This window comes from Nipponia nippon, unplaced genomic scaffold (genome assembly GCF_047370975.1).
Source record: "Nipponia nippon isolate SJK-2023a ecotype South Korea unplaced genomic scaffold, ASM4737097v1 scaffold_5, whole genome shotgun sequence".
Lineage (NCBI taxonomy): Eukaryota > Metazoa > Chordata > Aves > Pelecaniformes > Threskiornithidae > Nipponia > Nipponia nippon.
In genome coordinates, this window is record NW_028262369.1 from 81180406 (window position 1) to 81206455 (window position 26050).

Consider the following 26050-nt stretch of genomic DNA (forward strand, 5'->3'; position numbering starts at 1 on the left):
TCAACAAGGATTGAATGCAGCAAATAGTCTGTTATGAGAAAAATATGCCTTGACTTATATTTGACAGGGTTCTGCTAAAGGATATTTTCAAGACTGGATACATGATGACTTAGCATCAACTCTTTCTATTCTTGATTATTAGCCAGGATTTCATTGCAATTCAGCCCATACAAAGAGAGCAAAATTATAAGCAGAGTCCATTTCTCATATAGACACCTAAATAAATTATGAAAGTTGTCTTAAGAACCACCACATGGAACACGCAGTTTGACAGAGTGGGCTGTGGCAGCGAACACTGCATCATTTTGTATTATGAATTCCATTTTGCACTATGCCTGAAGCAGGTTATGTCTCAAACAAGTTACTGTAATGCATTTGAAACAGATGTCCAAGGAAGGCTGATGGATTATTATAGGAAATTGAAAGCCAAGATGGCAAATAAAAGACCTTAAACTCAGAACCTCATTCACTAGTTTTTCTACAAAAATGTTCATCAGTGGGGTGAATGTGCCAGAGACTCCCAGAAGAGCACAGGAGCCAGAGCTCAGTCTTTCTCTGAGCAGCAACCAAATTTTCATCTTCCAGGAAACATGAGGAAACATATTTCAGGAACAATTTTATCACTTTGCAAAAGTATGCTTTTTTTTTTTTAGGGATTTTGCCTTAGAAATTCCTCTACTACATCTATATTTCTTCGTTTCCTATGTTGTCCCCAAGGAGTAAATCAGAAGCCAAAAGTGTGAGTGCGTACTGTATAGTAACATTTGCCAAGAGATGCTAAGGGATCTACAGCCTAGCAGGAGCTCTGAGGAAGCATGCGTAAGTGATAGAAAGAAACACAGCAGGCAGAGCATCTCATGGGGGAGAGCCTGAGTCACCAGCTGTAGGGTTTGCAGTGACAGGACTTTGGAATCACCCATTTTGATGAAGTGGATTGAGCCTGGATGTGTGCTCTGAACTAGATGCCACCCAGAAGCAGTTGATAAGAGAACCACAATTCTATTTAGCTATTTAGTCAACAATTGTGTTCAACTTGAAAAACAAATCTGGCAAAATAAAATCATGCCAAGACTTTAAACAATCCAGCCTTCTGGGAAGGATACCTTTCCAATCCTCCTCCATTTAGTGTTTAGCACCTGAAAACTTTATTCTGGGGTCTGTCAATGGTCTGTCTCATTAATATTATTCAGCATTGACCTTTTTTTGTAGTATTTGCACTTCTCCCTAACAAAAAGCAATGTTTTCCCATTAAATCATTTAGATTTAGATACTCAGGTTAGAAAATCCAACTCACTCCATGGAATTGCTTACTATTTTTCTAGCAAAAAAAAACCTGCTTAAAGATGTTCTGAATTGCACCTAGACTATTTTGCCTGAAGCGAATTGGGCAAATACCTTCCATCCTGTCCATGACGAAGAGGAGGGTTGCAGCACATCCCCCGGCACAGACAGGAAGTCACATGAAGTATTAAGTAAGCATTCAGTCCTCAGCCATGTCCTAGGGCAAGAGTCCAGCAACTTGTGGGAGGGCACCATGCCAGCCTAACAGATGGACATACATATGGGGAGTCAGGACATCATGTGAAGCCTTCAAGTATGGATACTAAGGGCATGGTTCCAACCTAAGAACATGAGCTTTCTGTGAAGGTTAAGAGGATGTTAAGCTGGATTTACTTTCAAAAATAAAGAATAAATTCCACTGCCACATCCAGTAACAATTATGCTCTTAGTTAATCAGGTGGAGTTGTTGGTGGCTAAAAAGAGCTTTTTTCTGACAGAATTATTATGAGGTAAAGTTTTAACATTTCACAAGGGAGATTTCGTTCTGACAAATAAACATGTATTATTTGCAGGGATATGTAGTTAATAATAATGATTTTGCACTGGCAGTGCTTTGACCCTGCATCACCATCTGGCCTGTGCCTTTTCCCTAAAGGAGAAAGGAAACAGCTATTTGAGCAGCGAATGCAGCCCAGATAGCCAAATGCATCCTCCAGCAACCATTACTGGGAGGGTCAGAGTTGGGAACTGCTGCCCTTTCCTGAGGAGAGAATGAGAAGAACAGAGGCACAACACCTCCACACACATTGCCCTGGAGAGTATTAAGCTAGCATTGTTGATGCATCTAAATGAAAAACAGGCAGGGGCATCCCACAGCCATCTGCTGCTATGTCCATCAGCAGGAGAGAGAAAGAGGTTAGGAGTCATGCTTTGTGAATTTAATTCACTGCTACTCCACCATAACCCAAGGATGGGCCAAAGCCTGCTGCTGAAATGGGATCCCACTTCTTGCTAAAGTCAGAACATAGAAAACTGACTAGATCATGAAGGGCTTTTGAAATTTTACCAAGTGACAAAGCAGAGCACAGGAAATTTTATTCCCAAGTACAGGGGAGAGGCAGCATCTTGCTTTATGGAGCACTGTGTATTCAGTGCAAAGTTGGCCCAGGAAGCACTGAATTAATCTTTCAATTGAAATGAGATATTTGGAAGAAACATTAGAACTTTATGAAGATGAATAGTACATAGGTTTTGTTGATTTAAAGGACTTGGCTGTTTCTTCCAGTCTTGATCTAAAAACATAAAGAGAGGGAGAACCACTGCTTCCTCTGATTGTTAATTCCAGAGGATACAGCTTGAATTATCTGCTTTCAGCTTCCAAACATTTAGGTTCTTTCTGCTAGACTCAATAGCTCCTTAGTATTCAGCACTCTTTCCATGAAGTTACTGATTGCAATGCAAGTCACTTCTCAAACTACTTTTCACTAAACAAAGATTGACATCTAAGATTCACCAAAAGAATTTTCTGAAGAATGCTATTCCTCTGCTCATTTTTACACCCTCTCCTATTTTTCAATGTCCCTTAAGAATTCAGATGCCAGAAAATGTATGCAGTAATCCAGTTTTAGTCTCCCCAGTGCTATATACATAGGGGAAGGCTGACTTCTTATTCTGCCTCTTTATGCACGCTACGCTGGCCATTCGTACATATTATCCTATTATTTCTTTTGTGAGACAGTACATTCCAGGATATAGCTACCATTTTTTAGTTTCAGCCTACGTGCTCTGGTTCCATAACTGTATGATTAAATTTACCATTTCAGAATGCATTTGTTTGCATTTAATATCCCACTTACAGAATAATCCAAATTCTTCTATTTTGACTCATTAGCATGTCATTAGCCACTTCACAACTAGTCCTTGAAGCACCCATACATGTCATAGAAGTGATTTTATATTTTCTCCAGATCTTTTCCAAGCAAATTAATACTGTTGTCGTCATTTCTGTGGACTTTCACTAAAAACTCTGGCACTGAATTGTGATCCTCCATTAATGACTTTCTGGAAGCTCTCAGTCAATTTGTAAACCATGTAATGGGCTTTTTATAAGTATAGGGCTATTACTTTATTAGAATATTGTATAACAATCAGTAGAATACCTTACAAAAGCATATGTCTGTAATGGCTACTTGGTTGGGTTTTTATACAAAGAATATAATCATCAAATCAGATTTCTTGTCCATTAATAATGTCTGCACTACCATACTGAGTGACATTAATTATATTCCTGTCAGGTATTCTTTATTAAATTAATCTAAGATCACAAGTTTCATTATTTTGCTTAGAACTGATGTCAGGCTCACTGCCATACAGTCATTTCAACCACTATATCCCTTTTATGAATGTTGGCACAATATTAGCATTGTTCCAACCTTCTGGAACTTTGCCCAGCAAGATTTGTTAAGAGGTTACATCAGAGTTGTAGACTGCTGAGTTGTAGACCCAGACCTTTGATTACAATTTTTCCAAGTTTACTGATGTTTTGGATCTAGCAAAGAATTACCACACTTCAGAAATATTTCTTAAAGGATCTACATGGTTGTTCCATAATAATTATCACATATTTATTAACAATTTTACAACAGCTGTTGTTATTGGGATTTTTATGGACTTTCACTATTATTGGAATTATTTTTTGCTTAATGTAGTTGCATACCTACTTACTCAACTTAGTCTTGCTCTGATGTTGTCACATTCTTCTGTCAACTTCCTATATTTCATACCTCTCGGTTTCCACAGATGTGTATTTACTTTCTCCTTTCTCCATTCACTATATGCCTGCTAATTCCTATTTGCTACCTTTACTTTTGCGTTCAATGCAGATGGACTTGCAGCTAAGATTTTCAGCATCTTTGAATCATTACTCTTTTGTTATCTAACATTTTCATTAAGAATTCCAAATTTTCATTCATATATTTGTCTGGTTTCTCCTCTCAATTATTTCCACTTACATTTTTCTCAACCACAGAAAATTACCCATTTAGAAGAATCACCATTTTACTGCTTTGGATTGTTCTTTGTTTGTCTACACTGATTGCAATCAGGTCATGAAAACCACCCCTAGGGCAGTCATGAACTTCTAGTCCAGTAAGTTATTCATATTTATCAATTCTAATAAGATCTTAAAATAAAAATACATCATGTTGGGCATGGAGACTTTCCATTAGAAAACTTTTTTTTTTTACAAAAATTTCATATTTTACTAGTGTATTTGACAAACCTCCAGTACATAGACCTCCCACCACATTTATTAATATGCATTCAAAATCCCACAATTTTGTGTTATCAAGAACTCCAGAATACCACATCTCTTTTAGCTACTTTGTTTGTCCTGGGAGGTTACATCTACTTGTTTTATGCTCCCAGTAGCTTGACTACTCCCATCAGTTTTCAGGATTGGCTTTCTCACTGATGAGGATTTCCAGATCATCGTCTTTGTTACCAAGACCTCATGATGGCTATTTCATACGACAAGAATCCTTCGTTTTCTGTCTGTCTGTTCAGACACATTTTGCTGGCTTACAGTTAAGTACTATAATGCATACACTATGACTTTACATCTAACACTGTATATGATGACTTTTTTTTTTTCTACAAGTTTGGGTTTTATGTATTTCTAACTGCTTATGATCAACTCCCTTATAAAGCATCAGGAAGGGTATGTTTCTATGAGTATGATTTTCCAAGGGTATGATTTCCACGAGAAAGGCACCTATATTTAGAAAATGTTACTCCTTCCACTTGGCCAATGGAGCTGGATGCACATTGTGCTTGTGAAAGTTTGCAGCAATGACAGCATTTCTCTTTTGCCCCAGGGGACCTGCTGTTGATCTGTTTCTCTATATCACCCTTCATACTGTATGGCCATTTAATGCCTTTTTCTTTTTTATATCTATTAAGAACTGTATCATAAAAAAACCTCAATCTCCCTGAAATGGTACAGTGTAAGTGAGAAAGTGAGAACAGAATCTGGATCACTCCTTGACTTCATAGTATATTCTGGACCAATACCTTGGACGAATGAAACAAATTACTGAAATGGAGTTCTGGCTTTTTTTTTTCTTCCATTCTGCTTTGTAAGGTTATTCAATTAGTTCTTAAAATAGTTTATGTAGTTTAATTTGGGGAAATAAATGAGGTTACTTTCACAAAAATGTCTTAATCTGCACTTTTTCTGCAAGATGGACAATATTCAGCAAACCTGAGCTCCCTTTTCTCATGAACATAATAAGACATTTCTCAGTTGAATGCCCAGAGGTGCATAGCTTCTAATGAGAGTCTGGAAAAGAATAGCTGGGGGGGGGCGGGGAAGAGAAAGAGAATGAGAGAAAGAAAGAGAGAGGAAAAAAATAAAGAAAAAAGGCATCTTCCATTTTAGCACATGCAATTAAATACATACTACCTCTTAGCCAACTAGCTAAAAAATAAGAAACTAGAACCATTATTTATCAGCTAGTTGTTTTTTATAAAGATTATTTATGTTTAAGGTATACTTAACCTTAAAATCATCACATAATGTTTGTAAACACACACTAAAGTTCTGTAGTTCTTTATTTTTCTGTCAAATAAGTGTGAGAGAATATGTATCCTACCATTGTTTTTTACCTTGAGCTCTACATCTGGTATTTGTTGAGTGCTTTGCTTTAAATAAGCTTACTGAAAATGCGAATGAAAAAAGTCAAAGCATTTTCACAATGAAATCCAGTTGTTTTCAAAACTATTTTAATTACATGTAATTCCACTGAATTAATGTAATCCCTGCTGCTATGACCTTTCCTAATTAAAAATTCTCTGTCTTGACACAGACTGAAAAATAAATGAAAGCTACTTAAACTAATTTAAAAATGCCTGTTGATACAACTGAAAAAAATAGTATAACAAACTCATTTTCATAGTGCTTCATTATTATTACTTGGGTTAAGTTATTACATTTTTTTCACTGACCCCTTCAACTTCAGGAAAGAATCTGATATTTCATTGCTGACCCTTCTCAAGTGGTACTGATCTATGTCCAATAGCATTGGACATTGGTAATTTTTTATTGTCTACTGTCACATATTGGGATGCTCCATGTTTTACGGCGTTACATTCTGGGTTCTCTTTTGTTAATGGATGTAAAAGTCTACTCAACTGTATCCACATACTAGTACCTAACAAAAACCTTTTATTTTAATATGTCCTCAGCTCAAGTGTATAACGTAGCTGAGCAAACAATGGATTTTCTATTCACTGTTAATCATGAAATTTATTTTTTAATATATTTTCAGTGAAACTAACATTTCAAAATATTAATTTTGTCTCACAGGAAGATCTTGTGCAATGTATAAAAAAATCACTTTTCAATATTGTCCTTTAGAAATAATAAATATTTCATTTTGAAAATGCCTAAGTGAAACATTTCAGTTTCTCTCTTTTTAAAATAGCAGTGTTGCTTGCAATGTTTCCCTGTAAAAAGTTCAGCTATGAAATTCATCAAGTGTAGTGTATCTTGCATTCACTACAACTATATTACAGGTGTCCAAATAATCAAGCATTTATACTAAGAAAAAAAGATGAAAACCATCAGGCTTGCCTCATTCACATAGTCTGTAATATCTATAACACAAAAGAAAGAAAAATCCTCCCCAGATTTTCAACAGGCAACTTGCAAAGAGTTTACAGACTTAACAATTAATTTTTTTCAGAGATGTCGCCCTCTGTGCAATCTGCCCTGACCTTCCATGTCTGACTGCTTAGCACCTGGTAATACACTGTGTGTGGTGCGCTCAGAGGCTTTACATAGGTGAAAGGAACCAGGCACAAGGTACTTAACTGCATATGCAGAGACAGAAATATTCTCATTAACAAGACAGAGACATTGCTTTTCAGAAGCAGCACTACTTGCTATATTCTTCTGGAAGAAAAGGCAATGTATAATAGAGATTTTAGACTGTTTAGGGCCTAAATGAGTCCAAGTAACACTCATGTTTGAACATACCAGCTTTGCAAACTGCCAGTAATGAGAACCCATCCAGAAAACAATTTCAGACCCAGCGTTCACCCCACTATGCATGTACCACAGTGTATCTCTGAGAAAGATCAGTTTGAGAGAGTGTTCAAGACTGACTGTAGGAACTGGGCCTCCTGACTTCAGTCTGTGCTCTAGAGAAACCCCTTCTGACAAAACTCAAATGTAGTTTTAAGGTGAACCAAGACAGAAAGAAAAAAGCCTATCTTGCAATTTCTCCACAAGCTATGGTTTCCTAAAAATTATTCTATGTGCAGCCTGGAACCTAAATAAGTCTTTACCCTTCCATGTACAATAGTTTTCAACATTTTTCACTCTATGCTCTTTTCTTGCTCTCTATAGACATATAGCATCACTGTTTGTTTATTTTTCATTTCTCTTTCCTTGCCAAATATTTAATTGCTTTATAGCTTCTGTACACATTTATATATGCTTAAACAACGAAGCACTAGGAAACTGTCCTCCCATACAAAATGTGTTCAGCACTACAATTAATCACCATAGCTCTATTAGTGTAGGTGCAGATATTATAATTAGGAGGTTAGCAATAATTTTGTCAATGCAGTAGCATTAGAAATGCTGGAGTGAGCAGTTGAACAGTATTTATCTAGCTATTAAATTATACTATAAATGGGATTAAAGGGAGAGAAAATGAGATATTTATATAGGCCAGCCTAATAATGAACTTGTCCACAGCCTCCAGAGGGTAATTTTTTTCTTAGTTTGCTAGCTTAAAAATTCTTCCCTCACCTCTAAACACTGGAAGTTAATACCTCACAAAACCTACATCAGTCCTATAAATCAAATCTTAGTATCAGTAACCATTTCAGTGACAGAATGAATACCTATTTGATATGGAGGGTGGAGTGAAATGTCAAAGAGAACAGGTCCCATTTAATCACTGTAAGCTCCCTAACAAAAATCAGCAAAATATACTCTTCTTGTCTTTACCCATCCCCCTTAAAAATAGCTATTCAATTGAAAAGGGATATAATACATTTCAACCTGCCATCTATTTTTAGTTTTCTCTGCAATGAATCTTTTAAAAGAGACAGTCGTACAGATACATCTGCAGTATGTTTAATGCAAAGCTTGTGAATTCCCCATTCCAGCCACACAAGGTAGCTTGTTTTCAGTCAGATGGAATTGGAAAATGGTGATGTAAAGACACAGCACAGGTAAAATATAAAGAGAATTGTACAACCCATCAGTGTGGAAATATACTAGACGCATTTTAATAGTGTGGGGTTGTTATCTACTAATTCAATTGTAAAAATGGGATCAAGAGTTTCTTTGTGTTACCCTTAGTTTCCTCATTCATTTTTGACGCAGCTTTGGATAAAACACTTTTCTTTTTATGCCTCAGTCCTACCACCTTTAGAAGAAAGTAAAATAATACCTGCGCACTTTGAAGGGCAGCAACAGGCAACGTTTGCAATGCAGCCTGGGATTCCTGGAATAGATGCTCTTTATGGGTACAAATATTATCATCTGTAGTTTTAGCATCGAGTTTCCTCCTATTCCTCATGTGTGCAGCTACATAACAAATGGGGGGCGGGGAGGGAAGGAACATCGAAGGATGATTCTTTCGTTTAGAGCCAAAGTTTTGACAAAATTTAAGTAGGGTCTTTCAGTTCACATGTCTCCAAAGATCTGAATAAATGCAAAGAGCTGCAGGTAAAAACAGACGGAAATACTTGTCTGATATTTCTTTCATGTGGTTGTTCCTGGAATGAGCAAGTAGCTATGTGGTATCTGCCTCCAGTGATCTGATTCTACATCACTAAGAGCTGGACAATTTTCGCAGGACAGATTCAGTCACTCTTCCACTCATTTTTATTATATAAACAAGCAGACTAAGCTGTGAAAATCTGTTAGTAAATAGTTTCAATTGACACAGAAATGGGCTTGCAAAGGCATTTGGAGCCCTTTAACATAACATCATGTGAAATTCTGCAGGATCTTCACATGACTATTTTCAACTTAACACTACCGGAATAGAGTTCTTAGTATGATTTGAGAAAGAAAGCAAACCCTTCCAGTAAGTCCACTGAAAACAAGATTCCCTGTGACATGCTGCATTATTCCTGGCTTGTGCGTGAATAGAAACACAAAGGAATAGATTTTCAGCCCTTGATTGGTCATGGTGAGTCCCCACATCACAATACACGTCATCCCTCAATATTTGACAAACTGGCTTTCACTTGAATATTCAATACACATCCCCAGTGCACTTGTCCCTAAATGCCAACAAAAGCTCAACTAAAGTACCCTGTTTGCTTAGAGCAGACCTCAGAACGGAGGTAAATAGGCTTCTGAATCTCAAGCATAAAAGAAGAGGACTTAGCTCAGTGATAACTCACAGAAATCACACAAGGTAGAGCAAATATTCACTGGGTACTGTTTTTCTTCCAATTTCTTTTTCTTTGTTTCTAACCCTTCAAGGATACAAGGTGCTTTGCTTTACTGGTCTCATTAGTAAATTACAACCAGTCATTTTCAGGTGTCATTCTTCTGCACCATTCACAGCTTGATGAGAGTACTTGCTTGCTAAAAGGTTTTAACCTGCTTGTTACCAGAATCTTGACAACATATAGAAAAAAAATTTTGGCTTGCTTCCATTTCTTTTTTTAAAGTTTGGCTGAAAGTAGATATGGAGCAACACAATTCCAGAAGCTGCTTCAAGTATGGGTATTCTGCTTATCCTTAGGGCATTTCAAGAATGCAAAAGTCTTATCAGCAGTGTGCAAGAGAGCCTTATTTCACAAGATTTAGTATCCCCCTTCCCACCTTGCGTTCCATCTAACTCATCTACCTCACTGTCCCTGTGACCCTACCACACTGGTCCATATAAGGGGCATGTCCATGTCCTTTATCTGCCAGCATTTGGCAACAAAAAAGATTATGAACAGCAGTCTGGGCCAGAGAGTAAGACTTGAGTTATCAGCATTTTATGTGCTCCTGAGGGGCTTGTTACTGCTTGTATTTGCCATGCTGGGCATGGTGGACAAAACCGTAGCCTCAGCCTTCCTGAATGCCCATACAAAGCAGGACAGTCTTTCCTTTCCCAAGACTAGAGCATACATTTCATTTCATTTTTACTTTCTGCCTGGACAAGTATTGCCCTGGCCCTGAATAAACAGAGTAACCAACTTTCCGAGACCTGCCCCAATCTGGAAGAAGTAGAGAGAGATGTTTCTTTTGTCCGTTAGGGAGGAAAAGACTACTGGATTTGGGGAGTTAAGGAGTTAGTAGAAAGCCATGCCTTAGCTTCTCATCCCAAAGACAGACTCCATGAAGGATGGGCAAAGTCAAGAGAAGGTCTTCTGACCTTCCACATTATTTCTCCTTCAGATTATCTCTCTTTTCTTTCCCCAAAAAAGTTCTTATTAATATTGGGCAATCTCCATGAGCCATGCTGTGATGAAAGGACAAATAAGGCTGTAAATATGAACACAAGATAACAAAATGCCATTGATTATGTTTTATTACATGATGTTCTTTGTTCTTTGTATTTATGGAAGTCAACTCTTTCTTAACAGAGGAATATGAAGTTTCTACTTAGTATAACAGTGATCAGACTCTAATACTGTCAGAGTAACTGGTAAAAAATAAACCTATGGAAACAATACATATTTCACCTCATTAATAAAAAATGGGAACTATGCAGACTTTTCTGTGCTCCTTTTCAGTAAAAAGCTGATAGAGTTAAGAATAAGCTTAGTACACAATTTAATATGAAAAGTATTTAGTTGCATTTCTACTATAATCGTTAGTTTAAGATTTTAAATTAAAATGTAAGGTATAAACTACATTTGTAACTAATATGCTTTAAGTTTGTTTTGATGACAAAATGTGAATCATATTGGGGGAAGCGGAGGGTAGTTATTTCCAAAATAAACATGCTGATTATTTAATAAAAGTGCAAAGAATACCCATCTTCCTTCTCTTGTCCCTATATTACAGCACTGTCTAGCTCTGGAAAGATGTACAGTATCTCTGCCTCTAATTTTTAACTGTCTTTGGTCTTGTTCTAGTAGGCTGGCTCTTCCTTTGTTCTGTTTTGATTTATTCTGTCACATCTTCAATTTTAAATGAGCAGAAGTGGCTATGAATTGTACAGATACCTACACTGGACTACTTGTAGGTTGCATCAGTAAAAAATTATCATAATCCTAAAAAACTCTTGTATGAGGTCAACCTGTCCAGAAATTTATATATGCACACAGAGGACATACTCAACATCTTTCTTTCTGTAGCCTTAGTCAGTTGTCCACAGCAGCTCTAGTAACAAAAAATATCTCAGAAGTCATAAATGCTTTGGCACAGGGAGCCAAGATCGGTTCCAAAATATGTTGGAACCAGTCTCAGCCCCAGTGAAGGCAGTCCTCAAATTTGTACTGAGGTGGGGGAGTCTGAATTTTTTAATGATGACATGTAGATAGCAACTACCAGACATTCAGGGCAACAGGGCTGCAGAGCCATCCTGTAGAACCACAATGGATTTTCAAGGGTTCCCGTGTGAAACGTGGGGCTTCTGCAGAATTAGGACAATTACCTAAATGCCACAGTGTCTCATTTTTCAGAGATCCTTTGAGCTTGGCATATGTAATGGCCTGTGAAAATTTTGTTCCCAGGAAGGCTGAATCAAAATAGTTGCTTGGGATGTGTCATTTTTCAAAATTTGCTTGTCAGAGTTTTGCATATGAGAATGGAGGCTCTTGTAATTTGGAATGCCTTCACTGTTGTGCTAGTTGTATTGTCCTCTCCCAATTGCTTATAAACAGAGCTATTACAATTCAAATAAATGATTGCAGTTGTACCTAGAAGATGCAGCTTGATAAAAATCTGTCCTAAAATCTTCTATAGAAAATCACTGGAAAGGTAAATAGATTTTATGAAGCAGATTAATTTGTTTGATGTGCCTGCTTTGTACTGCTCTCATGAAGCAAGTCAACTTTAAACACTATGCAGCCGGATATTTAAATAGGCTTTGCTTCACCAGAATTTCTCAAATGGTGCAATATATACTTATGTAATCCTAATATATGCTAAATCTTTATTTCTTAAATATTTATTGCCACTTATCTATACATTTTGGCAGTTATTTGTTTCACACCAGCCTGTCTGATCTTGTGATATCATACTGTTGAATACATAACTACAGAATGATACAGCGTAACACAGCATATAGGAGAGCAGAATCTTTTCCTCATATATGCATATTTTGCCACTAATTTAACTAGATGAAAGAGTGGGCTTTAAAATGCCATAGACAAAAGAAAAAAAAAGCCCTTATAATCATGGAATTCAAGTTGACAAGAAAATATCCAGCTTTTCCTCTTTATCACCTCCAGCGATGATAACAAGAGAGCACAACAGGTATATTTCATGATTACTCCTCAATAGTAATCTTTAGAAAATCCAGATATATTGCTGGATAGTGTATCTATTAATTATAAAGGTATAATTTCCATAATTATTCTGATTATATCATCCACTTGCCCTGTGCCGTTAGATGAGAAATGCAAATTCCAGAAACTTCATTACAATTTTTACTGCTCATCAGAAGCATTTCTTAGTCTCAAAATAGTCAGTACAGAGACAAAACAGGGAAAACATGCTGAGTGCAAGGAAGAGCAGTGGAATGCCAGAGTGCAAATACTGAATAAGATTGTTTATAAACAAGCTACTTCTCAATATTTCTTTATTGCCATCAACTCCAACAACTCAAAACTTATCTTTTGAATTTGCTAGTATTCTTTCTTTGTACCCAACTCTTATTTTTCAGTCACACTAGGTTCTTCCTTGTTATTTTGTATTTCCTTATTGCCATTTCAATAGAGATATAGATACTGATAAGTGTATAGCAGATAACAGTTTCTGTACTAAAGACAAACACTAACAGTGACTGCAGCAGGCATTGTATTTTGGCTAAGTTGCAGAATTCCAATTCCAGTCTTTCGCACAAAGTAAATATTCTATGCCTCTTAAAAAGCCCAGGTGTCTTGGAAAAACTTCAGACTAATGAATTGCACTGCTGGTGCAACTGGTCTTCAAAGGAACTATGCCGAATTATACTAGATATGAATCTTTCCCATTTTTTGTTCCCAAAATATTTCTACATACAGCTAAAATTTTTAACCCTGTGCTCTTTTTGCCATGTTCTTAAGCGGTAGACTTTAAACAGCTTCTGCATCTCCCCAGATATGCGAATCCCTAGCTCCAGTACAAATTAGGTTTATAAATGCTTGAGAGCAGAATGTTCTACATAAACGGGAGATAGTGTCATTACTTAGCACTGTGGGATGCATTTCAAAAGCTGAAACACCCTTGCCTTCAAAAGCAGGAAAGTTTTTAAAGAAATCTGAGGCTCCTTGTCATCCTTGTTTGCAAAAACTGATAAACATTTGATCCACTGGAGTTCAGTGTTCTTCAAAGCCATGCCTGCCTCAGCCTGGCCCCACCTCCAGTCCTTTGTGCTAAAGGTGTCCGATTGGGGGTTATCTGCTCAACCTATAAATCTGCATGTCAAAACATAGTCTATATCATGAAATAGTAAGTACTTTCTTCCCAGCAAATCAATAAATATCATTTTGACTGTTTAGATTCCATTCTTATTTTTATTAGTTAGCTAAAAACACAAAGATTATTTCTAAATTCTCTTCAGACCCTCTGTTTATCCAGTCTATGTTGCAATACTTGGCCTGCAGCACTTCTATTTTTAGCTCTAATGGAACAGTCTTAAATTGCTTATTTTCTGTTTACTAAAGTCATTGAGCTTGTAACCATGGCGACTGTGGCAAGTGCCACAGCTTAACTGTTTTAGTAAATGGATTGAAAGTACAGCTGCAAAACTTGAAAGGCCAGCATGTCAATTTTATACATAGCTCGAACTGCCATATATACCACATTATAGCAAGTACTACATTAAATATGAGGAGCCAGAATCTGATCTTGTTATGATATAAATCTTTACTCTCTCTCCTCAATGGAAAAAAAAAAAATTATTATTGTGTAACCCAGATCAGGATCTGGTTTTGTCAAATTGCACACCCTGTCAAGTTTCAGTGATTACTGCATTTGAATGCATAAATTGCAGATGATGTACATTAAACCAGTCCCTAGTTATCATGGAAAGACACCATCTCACAGTTGAGTCTGTGTGAAGCTTTAGCACATTATTGTATTGCTTACAGCAATCACATTATTTTTGGAACCACTATATTTTGCTGGGTTAATAGAAGGAATTAAATCAAAACTAATGACCTTGTCAACTGAAACGTCTTAAGTTATAGTGGAAGAATTAACACAAAGAATTCTTTAAATCTGTAATTGGGCATTTGAACAAGAACACCCTGAGTACCAGAGGTGTTGAGAAATTACACCGTCTGTTCATTTCAGTATAAGCTGGGTATGTTCCATATATATGAAAACTAGGGTACTTTTAAATTCATACTTCAAATTGTATAAAACAGTTAAGTCAAATACTTCTGAAAATTATTGAAAATTATTACAACAGTTTAGAAGTTTTTTGTGATAGAATATGAAACCCCATAGGATCAGATAACAAATATAATTTTTAACAAAAACCTAAACAACATTATACAGCCCTTAAGAGATTGAGAGCTAAAATAAGAATAGTGATATATTTGCACCCATAAATATTTAATGCATGATTCATCCTGTTGTAATAGAACCAAAAGCTTGAAGAATGTTTGACATTTAGAAGAATGGGGTTCTGCTTTCTTTGCTAGTGTTGTGGTTGGAACAGCGTTCGCATTGCTACTTCTGGTGCTAAATGTTTCCATATCGCAAGTCGGTCTATGTAGGTACTTCCAGTGAATAAAAAGCAAAAAGTAAAATTGACATTTTAAAGGAGATATCTTCTGGAAGAGGTAATAATCTAATAAATTATCAAAAGATATATTTCTTTCTATGAAAATGTTCCTGTTTAAATTAAAGAATAGTGTGTTTGATGTTCAATCATTAAATTCAAAGAAATATTCTTCACTATCTGTTGGTGTAACTGGAATTGCTGGAGTGAAAAAATAGTGAAGCTTCCTTTCATTTGTGTATTTTTTTTCTCCATCTGCAGGATCTACCTTCATTTGCAACACCCACATAATCCCAGTGAAAAATCAAGAGGGAGTAGCAATGATGTTTATTATTAACTTTGAGTATGTAACAGATGAAGAGAATGTCGCATCTCCCGAGAAGTGCAAGCCAATATTGCCATCCAAACTTGTAAATCGTAAGTTACTCAATGAAAGTTCTCTGCTTACCTCTACTCTTAGCTGGGAGAGTAATTAACCTGGGCAATAATACCAAAGAAATTATGCAGTCCCCATTGCCTGACTCGTTTAAGATAGAATTCAAAACAATAAGAAGTTAAATGTAGCAAACCTGTTATAAAGTTGGCAAGATAATCTATCAGATCTTTGGTAGTATTAACAGCGTGGATCTTGTGAGTACTGCTAGGAAATATAAATTCATTAGAAGTAAAACATTTCACAGAAGTGCATTACCCTTGACAAAAACTGATTATGAACGGAAATCTGCAAAAAAAGCATTATGATACAGCCCAAATATTTCACCTTAGCCTATTCAAAATTTAATATTTCTATTTTCTTTTCCAACTAAAAAATAGTTCCTGGAAGGTTTGATTAAATTAGACTACAAAATACAAAACAAGAAAAAAAAAGTTAAAACATAATTAAACATCCTGATTTTATCAAATTGAAGTATTTAAATGGGCTTGAAGGATATGGATTTTTTTGGATATACAGAAAATTCATGTGTTTTCATTCCACTCTGGAACATAAGTAATGTCAAAATCAGAAAACTCTACACAAAACAAAAGTCCACTTCTCATACAGCTAGACTGTGTAGCTTTCTGTCCCACTATCTGCAGAACGTGTGCTCTTTTGCTGACCTTCACTCTGTGCAGCAACAGCACATGATCCTTCTGCTTTGCATCTGCACTCACGTAATCTGCTCTTACTACAAGATTTCCCAGAACATATCCCCATTTGTACAAGCTCTTAGTAAAGCACAGCAGTGCTGTAACAGTGAACGTTAAAACTCCCCCCGGCTGGCTCAGCAACAGTTGGAAAATACCTTTTCACAGTTTAATAATCTTTAATGTTAGTACGATAAAGGGACCTGAAACCTAAGTTTTCTGATTGTTAAATCAACACTTCAGCTTTCTCTAGATAGGAGACAAAGACCAGTGCAATCTTCACTGCAAGAAGTGAGGGGAGAACTTTCCCAATGTAAGCACTGTGTACTACCTGAAGTGATGACATGCTGTATTATTTTTTCTGCTAGTTATGTTGAGAAGATTGTAAGGAGCAGGCCTGTAGCTGTACATATAACAGCATTACCAGGTTCCTTCTGATAAAAGCAGTCTTTGCCATTCTTCGGAACCTAGACTTAATAATTATTATTCACCAAATATCACATGTTTTTAAAGGAGCCTTTTAAAATATTCTTTACAATACATATTTAAAATCTTGTGCTTTTATACTTGCTTTTCTTATTCTGTTTTGCAGGGGTTTTTTGAATAACCAATACAGCAGTATTTTTCATTTTTCTTGAGATAGCATGAAAACATTTTTCTCTTTCTAGTAATGTTATGGTAAAAATCCCATCAAGGGGTATCAGAAAAAATAATAAAATTGCATCAGAAAAAAAATCATAAAACTTACATCAAGTAAACTCCACTCATATTATGTTTTTATTTCAGGATGCCATGATTTTGTGAATTTTGAACACTTCCTGATTTTAAAAAACAATTTTATAACATAAATAAAATTGTTCAGCTGGTCTATGCTTAATATGGTTTTACTGAGAAAATAGAAGGTAAACTACCAATTCGGGGGGGGGGGGGGGGGGCGAGGTTCATGTCTTGAAAAAGAGCTTTTTGTTCTGCTGTCTGCGATATATCACTGTACATTTTCAAGTGTTGTCACTTGCCGTATTTTAAAGTGAAAAGCCGCTAAAGAGGACAACCGCAAAAAAAGCATTTAGTCAAAACATCCTTCTCTTGTTTTACAGTAGCTATGCCTGACATACACAGGGGATTTCCTTGCTGAGAGCTCTTGAAAAATGAATAGGTTGGGGCTCCAAGCTCAGTAAATAATAGAGAAAGATCAAAGTGCAAAAGAAGGCAAAGAAAGGTGACTTGAACCATTTTCCTGCTAGTGGGTACAGCCAGATGCCAGAAACTGGCAGAAACTAGAGCACGCACATGGCTGCTCTTACTCCTACCTAGTTGCTTGTGGTTTCAGAGCAGACTTATGTGGGCAGGATGGGAGGAATGGTGATACAAAATATGCTACATATAGCCAAAAATTCCTCTTGGCAGAGAGAATTCTCGAGAAAGAGGCCAACCTGTGCAAAACATCCAGAAATAATGGCAAGATATTGTGTACAGGCCCGTGGTGGATTTGAATTAAAACAAACAAAAGCCTTGACATTTAGAAAAGGCAGAAAGAGACCCATGGGCAACAAAATAAGTCACAAAAAAAGGTGGATTGTTTACCAGTAAAAACATCTTTTTTAAGTCATGTTCCCACCATAAGAAAGGCAAACAGCAGATTCTCTAGGAGGAAGTTAATTTTTCATTATCTCACTCTATTTAGAACATACATCAACAGGTAAAGCAGGTCCTCTGTTTTCATCGGATCACACACAAAATCGACAGTAATGGGTACTAGTTCCAAAAAAAAAAAAAAATTGCAAAGAAACAAAATCCCTTCAAATCCAGCAACCAATTTAGAGAATAAAAATAGAGAGGGAACCAGCCATATAACAAGTGCAATACATCTCTGACAAACAACCAAGATAAGCAACAGCTAATGACAAAAGACAAAAGATTTCAGATTGCATTAGCATCTACTACCCAGAAGTACACAGATCATGAGAGATTTCTTTCCAGAGCTCCTTAGATTGAGTTTTCTCATACTAGAATGTCTTTTCAACATGAGAGCAAATAAAAATGACTGAGTCAGGTTGCAGGAGAGGAGAACTAAAAGTGAATAGGAAACAAAAAGATTACAGTTATTTTCCTGACCCTAGAAAATAAGATAACTCTTCCATACTATCATTCTTCCTCTAATTGATTTATTATGAGTTGACATCAAATTTATCAAGTGTAACTTTGAAAAACCTTTCTTTTTTCTAAAAGCATCTATCCTGCTAGCTGCAGCCAACAGTTTTGAACAAGACCGCTTACCACCGTGCTCCTCATGACTGAAATCTAACACAATGTAAGAAAAAAGCATTCCATGCCATACACACAGTGAGTTCTGTTTTCAAAGGCTCTAATACAAAAGAGGGATTCCAATCTGTTAAAAGGCTGAGAGACCTATGGAAGGCAAGGGACATTTGCTAGGTTGAGCTCAGAGACTACATTTAGTTCTGGATAGGCAGGAAAACAAAAAATTACCAGCTGAATACTGGCAGATACTTTAAATAGTGTTTGTAAGCTCTTTGGGACAGGGATCCTCTCTTTTGTTATGTGCCATTATGATGGCTAACACAGCTAGGTTCTGACTCAGCATTGGGCTTGGCAGATTACAATAATAACAGATTATTAAAAAAATATGGTATGTTGCCAGTAGTTTGATGACCACATTTGTGTTTAAATAGAATTTTTTTCTAGTCTGGTGCTCAAGACTTCCTATCTCATATGCAGCAAAAAGCTGAATAGGCAGTAATGCGAAAAGTGAAGATACTGGCTTCACAATAGCAGTGTACAAATCCTTACAGCTGATCCTTTTGTTCCCTTTATTCTTCCTTGCAAGAATTTATCATCAGTTCTCTATGACAGCCTGACCAGTGTTTGTATAATCAAATAGCTAAATTGTGGAAAATCCTAGCATGCATCAAATCTGTAAAGAACTACTAAATCACAGCCAACTGAGTTTTCACGCTTTTCTGTTTCATTGCTTTTGTGTTTTGCCACAATTCTATTTTTCAGTATATGCCATTTCACTAGTAACACAAGGGAAGTCTGTGTTCATACATAACTCTCTCCTTTCAGGGAAAAAAAAATATCCTAAACCATTTTTCATATCTTTTTGTTTAAACTTCTAACCAAATTTATTTAATATTATAACTGTCCCGTCTTTATATACGGAAAGGTGAGGAAATTTCTTCTGTAAGCATTTATTCCATGACTGGGTAACATCCTCCTTTCCAGTAAGGATGTATTTGTACCATGTGCACTTAAAGTGAGACTTACAGAAAGTGATTTCTGCTGCAGATGTCCATTCATCATCCAATCACTCTTTCTAAATTTTTTCTCATTTCCAGATATGGGAATTCTATTCATTCTTACTTCAAGTCTTTTCTAATAAGTTTGTTTTCTTTCTGGTTTGCCTTTTCTTAGATCATGTAAATGTTTTATAATTCCAGAAATTAACTTCTATACCCAAAGATAAAAACACTTAATAACTTTACCCCATTTCACTTTATCTGTGAAATGTTTGAAGATATAAATACCTGCTCTTTAAGTGAAATATTTGATATTTGTTTAGCATATTAAAGTGTTAAGATCAAAAGTTTGGAGATACATAATCCGTAAAAATTGTTTTTACTCGTACTGTAATATTTCCTATGGGCTGTTCTCTGTCACATCTGATAAGACACTAACATTTTCTTGATTGTCACTACGATGATAAAAAATTATTCCCAAAAGTGTTGTTCATAAATTTTCACAATTCTAATCATTTGACAAAGTTGTATGAAATTTTCAACTTCAACTGAAATAATGCATAAATAATGGATATTTAGCAAGACGCTTTTAGAAAAAGAGAACTGCTCCTGTTAGACTCACTGTAAAAGAAAAAAAAGCTTTCTGTAGATTTTCTACAAAGAACTACATTAAGAACGGATGTGATTTTATACCACTTTAGCAAGAAAACTGTGTGAACACTTAAATTATCATTTACATTTGTCTACTAGTAACAGTTGTTAACCAAAATAAGATGAGATAAGAATTCCTGTACAGTGTGTTGTATATACTTCATTAAACTCTTTATCAGACTTCATTAAACTCCTTATAGAAGTGTGTTAAGCTACTATAACTTCTGTATATAAATATGGCTTTTAAATCATCTGTTGAGGAAAGGGAACATAAGTGCCCAATTTTATTCCCAAATCTGTCAAACATTCCAATCTGGCATGTTCATCCACTCCACCAATTTAATGAGGAATTTTTACAGAAATTTAAAGAACTGGTGTCATGAATTAATATTTGCTCCTGGCAACTGATTCTGTTCTTCAAAGCTGTCAAATATTTTGCATCCGTAAAGCTAGTAACTGCAAAATATCAAAATCAATCATGACACAGAATGGACACAGAGAAAATCAGCAGCCGTTTCACACTGACAGAAGGTCATACATTTGAGGACACTGACTTTGATATGAAGAATGTAGCTATAATTTTTCTACTCAAAGTAGACCATTTGTGGGATTGTAATGTACACATATGCACAAGTTGAGAAAAACTTCTCAGAACTTTAATTCTGAGTTGTCTTCATCTTCTGCTTTTTTACTGACCTATAAGTGCTTTTTCTAATCTTTATTCCAGTCCTTTCTAAAGCAAAACTCCTATTAATATGTAGGCTAAAAGTCAGATGACATAACTTTGTCACAAGTTTTATTCATTTAACTTCAAAACGTTTTGACTAGCTAGAAGTACTAACCTATAAGCTAATACTGGTTCCCAAACACATTACCTCATTACCTCATGGGAGAAAGCCCAGAAAGTGATTTGATTAAGCACATAATTGCATTCTGCTGAAAAGGGATATCTGAGGATTGTCTTATCATTTTATCACTTCAAAATCTATAAGCCTATTAAAGACACCCTGGAATAATTTCTTGGGTTTCTTCCTCTAAGGGAAATGAGAGGATCTCTTATACATTCAATAAATGTATACTTTTTGAATAAGGTTCAGAGAAAATGAACAGGCTAATAATATTCTTAAAACAGCTAAAACCATAATCAGAAAACCTTTCAAGCAAAGAGATCCTTCAAGGTGTTTACACTTCACCAAGTGTGGCTCTATCCTGGTCCTAGCAGTGGAGATACATCTCAGGAGTAGAGATCGCTGCATCCACTGACGTTACAAATAAAACAAGCACAACTGAAATTCAAATCAGGCCTTTCCTTTAAGTCAAAAAGTTAACTCACAAAATGGTATTTGTTTTCCTCTGTGCAGAGCACTTTGCTATATAAGTAAGCATAGCAGTTTAGTGAGAGGCAAGCATATATTTTTTTCTAAACATACCTAGGCAACAACACTGTCATGAAAAATTGTATACCATTTGATGAATACAAGTTTGCCACATAGAACATGGCACATATAAGCAATAGTAACCCCCTGACTTTGCCCAAAATGTAATGAGAAATTTGTCCAGGGTCTTATTTTTAGCTGCACCACTGGGAGCAAATTCATCATAAGTCAGGGCTAGTCAAGAAAAATTGTTTTCAGGAGGACAAAAGTTTCTATCTAGCCAACCAGCAGCATAGTTCTGACAACCCCAGTGTCAATATGTGTATTTGTCTCCAAGGTAAATTACAGTGAATGTTAGGTGAACTGAGAGAGTGTTGAACTCTTAGCAAAGGAATACAGCCCAACAGCAATCAACAGTAAAAGGCAGAAGGACCTCTGGTACTTTTACCTTCCGTGCTCCACAAATACCCAACTGCCTGATTAACAGAAAAGCCATTAAGATAAATAAATTCTATTAGTCTTCTTTTACAGACAGAGAAATACAAGTGGGCTGGCTATATTTTGTTTCCTCATGATGGCTACTGTTGGGGCTCAGATTAGAAGGGAAGCCTCCCTGGATTCTAGCCACTGTAATTAGCTGTTTGCACTACAGCCTCTCCCAGCTAGAATCACAGAGCTATTGTGCTAAATCTTGTACAAACATGCAATAAAAAAAGGCAATCTCTGCTTAAAGAGATTACAAACCAAAAAGAGGGAATGACACAGCTTTCAGTAGCTTTCAGTGGAGGTGACTTGTGCACACTGGACAAGAAAAGGAACACAAGCTGACAACCCACTGCCTGTGCAGAGACCCTGCAAATTTTCCTTTTGCTATTTAAATAAACACATAGTAAGTATGAGAAGTGAGTATGAAAAGGATTCTTGGATCAAACTAGATCCAGGAAGTTTCTTCCAGTCCTATATTTTTATTCATTTTTAACAGGTCTCCTGTCTATTTGTTCTTTTCAGGACATTTAAAACAGGTGGGTTCTTGTGAGGTTACTTGAAGGCTAGGATAATGATTTTGCAAAGTCATCCCACATTATAATCCATACCCTCAGGAAGGTACAAAGGCAGTGAGTTTTGCATCATTCTCTGATGGAAGAGAAAGACATATGTCTCTATTATTCATAATAAGAACTAGCACAGAGAACTTAACACATCTGTGCATTTGTTAAAGTGAATTAGAGATTTTAACCTTGAAGAAGGAGAATTCAAAATTATCAGGGTATCTCAGGCTTAGACGAAGAGGACTCTACTAGATAGCAGAAAAAAAAATTTAAATGGATTTGAGAAGCTTTCAGATGGACACTGGTCAAAATGAATATGTTTTGTTATTTATATTATTCAACATGGAGTAGACATTCTTTTAAGGTAAGAAAACAAAATAGATCTATAGATAAAAATAAGGGGGTTTACCACCACTGTGTCTTACTTCTCAGGCATAGAATCCTGTCATTATTACCTGACTATATTAAGGAGCATAGCACCCAGGCAAGTTGGGCATTTCAAAGACCTGAAAGCAATTGGCAAAAAGACACATAGTATGAGGAGTTCTTCCCATGAAGACATGAAATAAGTGAGCCCTGCCAGGAATATGAAATTTCTCTAAGATCATACTCTGAACAAGTGTCAGTGAATAAATCCTATTCTTCCTAAGGAGATTATGAATTCTTCAACTTTTCAGTAAGTTTCTTCCAAACAAAACTGGCACTTCCTAGCAAAGAAATCATCACTAAGAAATTAGAAGAGGTTCCATTTCATGAGAAATAGCATGTTAGTCTGGATGCACCTACTGTAGTTTTCTGGCTGAACCATTAGCCAACTTTAAAACTTGGTAATTGGAAACATATATTTATCTATGCAACAAACTTAGTAATTATCAAAGCACTTCTTAATGGAACAGTTCTTAAATTTTCCAAATAAAAAGGCAATGTACTTTTAGAACAATTCTTTGGCAGATTACATATATTGTATATTAATTCAGGCTGCACGAATTTGCTTCTAAAATGTGTGAAAATTTGATATTCTACCTTCTTTTCTTAATAGTCTGTTTATTTTTTTGAACCTGTTTCTTTTTAAGCTAAAGCTTTTTGTAAATCTAGTTTAATTGTATTTCAGATGGTAACAACCTTTCGAGTGGCTCTTCTTCAGGTAAATCTATCTTCTAAAATTCTATCTACTAAAGTCCTTTTATTGCTTTGTTCTGGTTCTATTATTTCAAGATCTCATTACATTTTATGTAATTCTAGAAGAGTGCAAGTCAAAATATGGCTCTTGCTCCCACTCTCTGAATACTTATTTCTCCAAAACTATAGATATAACAGCTAAACTATTAAATTTAGTATAATTATATGACATATAAAATCCAAATGTACTGATAATTTTCAGCTTATTACCACTGAAGCTTCTTGTATGCAGAGCATATAAAAATTTCAATCAATATATGAGAAAAAACACACTGCAGAATTTGTTAGCGGTATATAAATTCAGTGTTAAAACATAAAGAGAACTTCTTCAGGTTTCTTGTCTCAGACAAAAGCAATATTTTTTATTCTATGAAGTTTGGCAACCAAGGTGATGAAGGGTCAAGAATTTCTTGAGAACTTGATTTAATAGATGGAATGAATTCTTTTTTCCAGCTACAGAAAACCCCACCATATTCTCAGCAAGACAGCAAAATATTGTGCTAGTTCACAAATTCTTTGCATATAAAATTTGTTGTGATGCTTGCTATTTTGTTTAATTGCAGTTATTTACTTTTTCCTTCTTTTCCACTTTTAATTATGTCTAAGAAATAAAAATGCAAGATGTAAAATCTCCTTCTGAAAGGACCAAAAATTATTTTTTCTTATGGCTTTTTCACAAAAACACTGTAACTCCTATAATCTTAACATAATGAACAAGATCTAATAAAATGGCATCTCTATCAACAAATGGGAAGAAAACCAGACAGGTAAATGTACAGGTTCATATTAACATCCAAGGATATAACCATTCTGTCTTTTGAGGGTGACCTTGAGAACATTGTTCAGACTAAATTCACTGGTCAACCACACACAGCATAGCCCTACATGTAGCCAGAGACTTCATTCCCTTCCTTTCATGTTTTGACAGGCTACCTCAGAGGCCTATGTGTAGACAGGAGGATCTGGAACCATATTATTCTCTTAGCCATTCTCAATAGTACTTTTTAGGAGAAGTATAGCCTGAAGACAAAAATGTGCCATCACCAGCACAGCGATAAAACAACTTTCTCACTTACAAGGGAACATAAAGAATATTGCTGTTACTAATACTGATAGAACTCAAGTGCAATCTTAAATTTTAGAGAAAACTAAAAGAACTGAAGTGCCAAAATTAAAGTAGACCATACCAGAGGATAAAAAAAACCTGTGTGTATGCAGTACCTGAGAATTACATATTTAAGCTTCTAAAGTTAATAATTGGATATGCATTCCTTTTCCTGCCTGAAAAGAAATGAAGATTATTTAATGAGCAGAGCAAGAAAATGAGCCACTTTTCTATGCTTCTCTACATTTGGGGGAAAAGAACTGAGAAAAAACTTAATTGGCTCTTGCTCTAATTCTCTGTCCTAAGGCCTGCTGAGCCCAGACCAAAAATAAGGCAGCATCACATGCCTCAGTGTTTGCATAGAGTACATTCAAGTATTTGCTGCTATTTTAGACTGTCAATGTTTAGGGATTCCATTTCTCAAAAGCAATTGTTTCCTTCAGTCTGTTGCATGAGTTGTTAGATGGTATTTCCAAGCCTTTGAGCAGCAATTCAATAATTGCCAGTGTCTGTATTTCTGATACCCTAGATCCTGAAAATTCCTTGACAGTAGGCATTCAATTATCAGAAAATTTTTCAACAAAGAGCTGACTTGTGCTCCTTTTGCAAAAGTAATTTTGGTCATTGTTTGGGGAAGTTTCAGAACAAAAGTATTGTTGAATTAACCCATGGTCTGGAGGATAGTCTGTCATAATCGATCTGCCCTTGTCAAGGAAATCTCTCTCTCTTTAGAATAGGTTGATCTTTGTGGATATGTATGTTGTGTTCTTTAACCTTATATACTGAAAAAACAAGATGTTTCATATTATAGCTAGACCAGTCATCCGCTATGATAAAACTATGCAAGACTTGATTTTCTTCAACACTGTACCACGATTAACAGGTTGTACTGAAACATGGGCAGCTCAGAGTTTGATTTAGCTCTCAGCCTAGGACAGGTGGTACGTCATACCAGGAAGCAGTTGGGACAGTTTCTACACGTTACTTAATTCATCTTGTGCAAACTTTTTGTGCATTTGAGCTCCTTTGATTTGATTTTGGACAGTCTAAATCCAGAGAAGGTTGAAAGTTTAATAGACTAAATTTAGCTCCCAGCTAGGGAGCCTGAGACCAGCTACCA

The 26050-nt window shown here is 35.9% G+C and overlaps 1 protein-coding gene across 3 annotated transcripts in view; it reads left to right on the plus strand.

Moving 5' to 3' along the window:
- Positions 1-26050, plus strand: part of KCNH7 (potassium voltage-gated channel subfamily H member 7) — a 250019-nt gene that overhangs the window by 135553 nt on the left and 88416 nt on the right. For 2 of the 3 annotated variants that reach the window (XM_087733494.1, XM_087733495.1), the window contains exons 3-4: positions 15447-15602; positions 23758-23790. In XM_087733494.1, coding sequence (XP_087589620.1) covers positions 15447-15602; positions 23758-23790 — 189 coding nt within the window. The remainder of the gene's footprint in view (positions 1-15446; positions 15603-23757; positions 23791-26050) is intronic. The other variant, XM_087733496.1, reaches the window with a different exon arrangement.